This window comes from Melospiza georgiana, chromosome 28 (assembly GCF_028018845.1).
Source record: "Melospiza georgiana isolate bMelGeo1 chromosome 28, bMelGeo1.pri, whole genome shotgun sequence".
Taxonomy (NCBI): domain Eukaryota; kingdom Metazoa; phylum Chordata; class Aves; order Passeriformes; family Passerellidae; genus Melospiza; species Melospiza georgiana.
The window spans coordinates 584,528-592,942 of record NC_080457.1 but is presented as its reverse complement, the minus strand read 5'-3'; the positions used below and the strand labels follow the sequence as shown (position 1 = coordinate 592,942).

Sequence of the window (8,415 nt, the reverse complement as noted above, 5' to 3'; positions counted from 1 at the left end):
GAACGGGGCTGGAATGGAGCAGAAAATGGGGATGGAGTGGAGCAGGGAACGGGGCTGGAACGGGAATGGAACGGGGCTGGGACTGGGCAGGGAATGGGGATGGAATGGGGAGGAAGTGGCGGAAGTGCAGAAGGAAATGGCGGAAGTGGGGGAAGTGGCGGAAGTAAGTGGTGGAAGTGGCGGAGGGAGGGAGGGAGGGAGGGAGGGAGGGAGGGAGGGAGGGAGGGAGGAAGGAAGGAAGGAAGGAAGGAAGGAAGGAAGGAAGGAAGGAAGGAAGGAAGGAAGGAAGGAAGGAAGGAAGGAAGGAAGGAAGGAAGGAAGGAAGGAAGGAAGGAAGGAAGGAAGGAAGGAAGGAAGGAAGGAAGGAAGGAAGGAAGGAAGGAAGGAAGGAAGGAAGGAAGGAAGGAAGGAAGGAAGGAAGGAAGGAAGGAAGGAAGGAAGGAAGGAAGGAAGGAAGGAAGGAAGGAAGGAAGGAAGGAAGGAAGGAAGGAAGGAAGGAAGGAAGGAAGGAAGGAAGGAAGGAAGGATCTCTTTGCCCACAGCCATGCAATGATGTTGATTCTGGGGTGCTCCTCTTGGCTTTTCTGGGGTTCCCCTCTCTCTCTCGCTTTTTCCTCCCTTTTTATTTAATCAGTTAAAGAAAATAACGCTTTCTGTTTGCCACCAGGCCCCTCCTGCCATTGGCCGGGGCCTCCCACGTGATGAGAATTGGCTGCAATTTCGCCCCAGCCCCGAGTTTAGCAGAGCAGGGTCCCCTCCGCCCGTATTATCAGCAATATAACAATTATTAAAAGCGCGAGGACCGTCATCATCCCCGCCATCAAAAACCCGAGGCCCTCCGGTTTCTCTCCCTCTCCCCCTCCTCCTCCTCCTCCCTCTCCCCCGCCTCCCTCCCGCTTTTTAAAGCCTGGAAAAGCCATGAATTTTGAATTTGAGAGGGAGATCGGGTTTATAAACAGCCAGCCTTCGCTCGCCGAGTGCCTGACGTCTCTGCCCGCTGTCCTGGAGACATTTCAAACTTCATCAATCAAGGACTCGACGTTCATTCCTCCTCCTTTCGAGCAGAGCCTCCTGCAAAGCCTCGATGGCCACTCGGGCAGGAGCCAGAGCCGAGCCCCGCATGGCCCGGCCCGGCCCGGCCCGGCCCAGCCCGGCCCGCGGGCAGCGCGGTTCCCCTGGATGAAGGAGAAGAAACCTTCCAAGAGGAGCGGCCACGCTCCGGCCGCTTCGTCCCCACCACCCATCATCATCATCATCATCCTCGGAGCCGGCGCCCGCCACGGGATCTCCCGCAGGTTCGTATGGCCGGGAGTGCATCGGATAAAATGGAAAATAATGGGAAAATAATGGAAAAAAAAGGGGGGAAATGGAAAAAAAAAAAAAAAAAAAAAAAAGGGGGGGGGGAAAATTGAAAAGAAAAAGGGAAAAAATGGAAAAAAATTGGGAAAAAAAAGGGAAATGGCCAATTCGGCCCCAAAACGGCCCCAGCCCATCCCCCTGCCCTGGGATCGGGGAATTCACGGAGCGATGAACTCGGGGGGGTTCTGCTCCCTCCTCCTCCTCCACCTCCCAATAAAAATAACAAATTTCTGCCGCTTCTGCCCAAGCCCCGAGCGAGGAGGGCCCGGGGGGGTTTCGGCTCCGTTTGTTCGGCTTTCAGAGCCAGAGCTGCGGGGTTTTACAGCCCACGGGGGGGGGGGGAAAAATTTAAAAAAAGGGAAAAGAAAAAACAACAAAACCCCAAAGATGCGCGGAGGGGGGAGGAAAATGGGTGGGGAGGTGAAAGAGCGAGGGCTGATCCTGCGAAATGGAATGATTACACCCCAAAACGCCCCCAGAAAAAGGAGCAGCCTCTCGCTGCTTTCGCTCCCTCGGGATGAAGCGCTGGAGGAACAATTCCAGGATTTCCAGGGCTCCGGTAAAACCGGGCAGGACCGGGGCAGACACCGGAGCTCATTGGCCGGGGGAAAATGGGATAATGAAACCAAAGTACCAAAGGGAAAAGGTAAAAAAAAACCCCAGAAAACAACAAAAAACAGGAAAGAGAGAATGAAGAAATTTAGGAGAAATTTAGAAGAAAAGTAGGAGAAATTGAGAAGAAATTGGGAAGAAATTGAGAAGAAATGTAGAAGAAATTTAGAAGAGATTTAGAAAAAATTTGGAAGGAATTTAGAAGACATTTAGAAGAAATTTAGAAGAAATTCATAACATATTTAGAAGAAATTGAGAAGACATTTAGAACATATTTAGAAAAAATTGAGAAGAAATTTAGGAATTTAGAAATATCCTCCATTTGAGGGATTTAGAAGGAAGACAGAAATTCTTTTCATGCACCAGGCAGCAGAGAGGGAAGGGCTCTAAAGGGAGAGACCAGGGAGCAAAATCCCTTTTCCCCCCCCCCGAGGCAGGGAGCTCCTCCGGAGCGGGCAAAGCCGAATGAACGAATTTCGGTGCAAATTCCTGTGATTTTTCCCGGCAGAGGCGGCGGGGCCGGCGGACAGCGGCGGCTCCAGGAGGCTCCGCACCGCCTACACCAACACGCAGCTGCTGGAGCTGGAGAAGGAATTCCACTTCAACAAATACCTGTGCAGACCGCGCAGGGTGGAGATCGCGGCGCTGCTGCAGCTCAGCGAGCGCCAGGTCAAGGTGTGGTTCCAGAACCGCAGGATGAAGCACAAGCGGCAGACGCAGCACAAGGAGGAGCCCGCGGAGCGGCGCGGAGGGAGCGCGGAGCAGCGCGGGGCCGTCCCCGGGGCCGGGTGCGAATCCCCGGTGGAGCTCGGGGCTCTCCCGGTGGAGCCGTGCCTGGAGCTCGCCCCGGGCTTCCCGGGTGGTCCCGATGCTCTGCAGAGCCCCCTGCGCTTCTCCGAGGAGGAGCTGGAGCTGTTCAGCAGCGCGCTCTGCTCCATGGACCTGCGCGACCTGGACTTGCCCTGACGGGAGCTCCCTGCGCTGCCCGGGGGGGGGTTTGGGGTGATCGGGATGGGAGCGGCCGCTGGCAGCGCTGCCCCGGGAGGAGGGGAACCCCGAAATACGGTCTGAGAGGAGGGAAACCATCAAAATATGGCCTGAGAGGAGGGGGAATCAGAAATATGGCCTGAAAGAAGGGGGAACCCTGAAATATGGCCCGAGAAAAGGGGAATCCCCAAAATCTGGCTTAAAGTAAGGAGAACCCCCCCCAAAATCTGCCTTGAAAGAAGGGGAAACCTCAAAATCTGCCTTGAAAGAAGGGGAAACCTCAAAATCTGCCCTGAAAGAAGGGGAAACCCCAAAATCTGCCCTGAAAGAAGGGGAACACTCGAAATATGGCCTGAGAGAAGGGGAACACCCAAATTATGGCCAGAGTAAAGGGGAACCCTCAAAATCTGGCCTAAGAGAAGGGGATCCCCCAAAATACGGCCTAAGAGAAGGGAGACCCCCAAAAATATGGCCTGAGAAAAGGGGAAACCCTCAAAATCTGGCCTAAAAGAAGGGGATCCCCCAAAATGTGGCCTGAGAGAAAGGGAACCCCCAAAATATGGCCTGAAATAAGGGGGAAACCACAAATCTGGTCTAAAATAAGGGGAGCCCCCAAAATCTGGCCTAAAAGAAGAGGAATGCCCCCAAATCTGCCCTGAAAGAAGAGGAACCCTCAAATCCTGGCCTAAAAGAAGGGTAAAACCACACATCTGGTCTAAAAGAAGGGTGAAACCCCAAATCTGGCATAAAATAGGGGGAACCCACCTGAATCTGGCCCAGACAAAAGAGAACCCCCAAAAATCTGCCCTGAAAGAAGAGGAAAACACCAAATTGGGCCAAAAAGAAGAGGAAACCCCCCAAAAGAAGGGGAACCCCCAAAAGTCGCCCTGAAGCCATTTCCCATCAGCCGCCTCCTCCCACTTCCATTGGAAGCTCCGAGCCGCCCAAATCCTCCCTCCCAAATTTATTCCAGAAGGTGAAAGAGCGTCCCCAGTTTTGCTAAAATTCAGGTATTTCGTGATCCTTTTATTTATTTTTTCCCCTCCTTATTTATTTCCAAGGAAGCAGCCGGTAGTTCTCACGCACGGGGGAGATTTCGGCCCCTGGAGAGAAAAAAATAAATTAAATTTATAAATCCTCCTCCCCCCAGCGACTTTCTCAGGAATCAGAACGAGACTTTTAGATTTCGTAATAAAATTTTAAAAAAAGAAATTAATAAAAAAAAACAACAGGGGAATTTTCCTTCCTCTTTTTACGTTTTAGATGTAGATTATTTATTCAAATCCTTTCGTAGCAAAGGGCAAATTATTTATTGTATATTTTTTTCATAGAGTAAATAAACGTCTTTATAAAAGCGACAGAAGCGTGTTTGCTCTGGATTTCATTCCAAAAAAGAGATTTTTTTTCTTTTTTGTTTTCCTCCATAAATCAAGCTTTTCCCTGCTTTGTAACGAGGTTTAATCATCTCCTCGTGTGCCCTGAGAGGAGACAAAGGAATCGCTCCCAAGCAACGATTCCAGAGGAAATATTCCCAGAGTTCTGGGCTCTTTTCCCCCAGCTCGGTGCTTGTTTATTTATTTATCCATTTATTTATTGTATTCAATCAATTTCTTAATTTTAACATTCGGAGACGGGAAAAATCCTCGAATTTAAAGGGGAAAATTAAATAAAATGGAAAAAAAGGGGATAAAGGGATGGGAAAGCAACACAAAGGCAGCGCGGAGCCCACGCGAATTCCGGGGCCATTCCCGGCCTCCCACATCCCAATCCCGCCCTTCATCCCCATCCTCCTCCTCCTCCTCCTCCTTTCTCTCAGAATCCACCGCAGTTTGAAAACGTCCGGAGCTGCAAAAAAAATTAGGAAAAAAAGGGAGGATTTTGGGTAAAAGCTCAAAAATAAATCCACGCGTTGTGGTGACCAAATGAACGCGGGAGAAGGAGGGGTAAGGGACGGGCCTGGGGGGTTTTCTTTATTCCTGATCCCTTTTCCAACCCCAAAACCCCCAAACCCCCTTTCATTCCTCCTCTCTTTTCCAGCCCCAAATACTCTTTTATTGCTCCTTTTTGGCAATCCCAAATCCCCTTTTATTCCTCTCCTCTTTACCAGCCCCAAAACCCCCAAACCCCCATTTTATTCCTCCTCCCTTTTCCAACCCCAAAACTCCAAAAACCCCTTTATTCCTCCTCATTTTTCCAACCCCAAAACCCCCAAATCCTTTAATTCCTCTTCTCTTTTCCAACCTCAAAAACCCCAAAACCCTCAAACCACCATTTTTATTCCTCGTCCTTTTCCAACCCAAAAATCCTTCGATTCCTCCTCTCTTTTCTAACCCCACAGGCCCCAAATCCCCCCCTTTATTCCTCCTCTCTTTTCCACCCCAAAAGTCCCAAATCCCCTTTTATTCCTCGTCCCTTTTCCAACCCCACAAACCCCAAAATCCCTTTATTCCTCCCCTCTTTTCCAACCCCAAACCCCCAAAATCCCCTTTTATTCTTTCCCTCTTTTCCCACCCCAAAATCCCCAGACCCCCCTGGATCCTCCATCTCAGTCGGGATTTCTGGAATCCCTCTCAAATCTTCCTCCCCTCGCGGGATTTTCACCCCAAAACTCCTCCCAGGGAGGGTCTGGGGGAGGTTTCTGGGTATTCCACCCCAAATAAATCATCCCAAGAATTTTTTGGGGTTTCCCAAATTTTTGGGAGGCGTCCGGGGGGAGTTTGAGCCAGATGGGATGGGAAATTTGGGGTGGGGGCGACTGAGCGGAGCAGCCCAGACGCGCCCCCAGCCCCTTTTTCTTTGGGGGTGAAGTAATCCCAGCTCGCCCATTCCGCTTTGGGGTGTCCCCCCGCCCCACACCTATTTTTGGGGTGAATTTGGTGTTTTCGGTGCCTGGGCGGGGTCACCCCCGCTCCTCAGGGAACGCTGGAAATTTGGGATTTTTTATTTGGGGTAAAAAAGCAGCAGAGCCGGGCTGGGTTCACACTCAGAAAATAAAATACATAAAAATAAATAAAAGTGAAATAAAAGAAGGCTATTTTCTCTTAAAAGAAAAATAAATAAAAAGTAAACTAAAAGAAGGCAAAGGCGGGCAGATGCTCGGGTATTGCTGCGGATGATCTCGAACAAAGAGGTGGGCGCGGTGATTTTGGGGCCACCTTTGGGTTCCGAACCATCATCCCCCAAATCTCCTCCCCAGAAAAGGACGGGCAATCCCAAACCTCGCTGCTCGCCGCGTTTATCCGGACCCAAAACCCACTCCGGCCGTGAAAATTTGAATATTTAAATATTTAAATTTCCCAACCCCCTTCCCGCGGGGACAAGGCAGCGCTGGGGCCGAGCTCAGCCCCCCGGCACCCCCTGCCCCTCTCCCAGCGCCTTCCCCCGATCTGGGGGTCCCCGACCCCCGATTTGAGGTGCAGCGGAGCCCCCCCAAACCCATTTTTCATCATTTTTGGGTTTATTTCACAGCCCTGGCTGCTGCGGAGCGCTCGGAGCTGCCAGAGGGAGCCATCAAAGCGCCATTTGCTCAGCGCTTCCTTCCCGCCTTCCTCCTCCTCCTCCTCCTCCTCTCCAGCCCCAGCAGGGGAAGCGAGGCCCTGCCCCTGGCTGGTTTTGGGGTCTGCGCATCCTTTTGGCCTGTATCCAGATGAAAAATGAGGGGAAAAAAAATCCAAAAAGAGGTGGATTTCCACACTGAGATGGTCTTTTCCTCATTGAGATGGTCTTCGCCCTAAAAATGAGGGGAAATGTCCCCGAACCAGCGGATTTCCACATTGAGATGGTCTCCAGTACAAAATTGAGGGGAAATGTCCAAAAAGGGCGGATTTCCACATTGAGATGGTCTCCAGTATAAAATTGAGGGGAAATGTCCAAAAAGGGCGGATTTCCACATTTCCACGCCCTTTTCCCTCGGGAAGGGAGGAGGGGAAGGGCGAGCCGAGGGAGGGGTCAGGAGGGACCCCCAGGGAAAGGGAGGGGAAGGGGACCCCAAAACCCCCCAGATTAAACCCCAGAGTGCTTATCACTACAAATCCCTCAGGAGGGTGGGAAAAAGGGGTCCCGAACGCCCCAAATTCAACACAGAGTTCTTATTGATAAAAATCCCTAATGAGGGCGGGGAAAAGGGACCCCAAACCCCCTCCCCAAATTAAACCCCGAGTTATTCTCGCTACAAATCCTTAATGAGGGTGGGAAAAGGGACCCCAAACCCCCCCCCCCCCCCCCCAGATCAAACCCCGAGCCCTCATTGATACCAATCCCTGAGGAGGGTGGGGAAAGGGACCCTAAACGCCCCCAAACCAAACCTCAAGTCCTTATTGATGCCAATCCCAAATGAGGGGAAGGAAAAGGGACCCCAAACCCCCTTCCCCACATTAAACCTCGAGTTCTTATTGATAAAAATCCCCAATGAGGGTGGGAAAAGAGACCCCAAACCCCCTCCCAGAACAAACCCCGAGCCCCCACCGATCCCGATCCCTAAGGAGGGTGGGGAAAGGGACCCCAAACCACTCCCCAGAATAAACCATGAGCCTTCATCACTACAAATCCCTGATGAGGGTGGGAAAAGAGACCCCAAAATACCCCCTCAAATGAAACCCCGAGTTCTTATTGATACCATTCCCCAATGAGGTTGGGAAAGGGACCCCAAATCTCCCCAAACCAAACCCCGAGCCCCCATCAATCCCGATCCCTAATGGGGGAAGGAAAAGGGGTCCCAAGGCACCCCAGATTAAACCCCAAGTCCTCATTGATCCCAATCCCTTAACGAGGGTGCGAGAAGGGACCCCAAACCCCCCCAGATCAAACTCCGAGCCCCATTGATCATGGTCCCCAAATGGGGGGAAAGGAAAAGGGGTCCCAAGGCACCCCAGATCAAACCCCGAGCTCTTATCGATCCCGATCCCTTAGGGGGGTGGGAAAAGTGACCCCAAACCCCTCCTCAGATCGAACCCCGAGCCCCCCCCATCGATACCAGTCCCCAATGAGGGTGGGAAGAGGGACCCCAAACCCCCCTCGGATCCGTCCCCACCCCACAGGCCCTCCCCGCCCGCAGCCCCGCAGTTTTCCACCATCCCCCCGAACAGCAGGGCCCTCCTTATCCGCCCTAATTAGCGGGACTGGAGCGGCGGAGGGGGAACGTTCAATAAAATCTGAATTACGGAGCGAGGTTCTGCCGCCCCGCTCCTTCCCTCCTCCGAAATGTCAAACCAACGGCGGGCGGCAATTTGCGGCCCTGCCCTTCTGTTCCGCGCAACTGGAGGGCATTAATTAAGCGAATTAAGCGCATCGAGCATATTCAGGCCCTTGATTGTTGGCAAAACACGGCCATTGCCTGGCGGTAATTAGGCGGGGGATATGCAAATGAGCGGCGCGCTGGGGAAATGTTGGTTTTGGGAGGGGGAGTTGTTTGTGAGGGGCTCCTGAAGCTCTGGAGATGTGGGATCAGCCCCGGAATCC

General features: G+C 52.2%; 1 protein-coding gene across 1 annotated transcript; it reads left to right on the top strand.

Annotated features, from left to right (window-relative positions):
- Positions 1-918: 918 nt before the first annotated feature.
- HOXB2 (homeobox B2) lies at positions 919-2,937 on the top strand. The gene is given in 3 exon segments (XM_058041464.1): positions 919-1,251; positions 1,253-1,295; positions 2,480-2,937. Coding segments are annotated over 3 exon segments (834 nt in total).
- Positions 2,938-8,415: the final 5,478 nt, after the last annotated feature.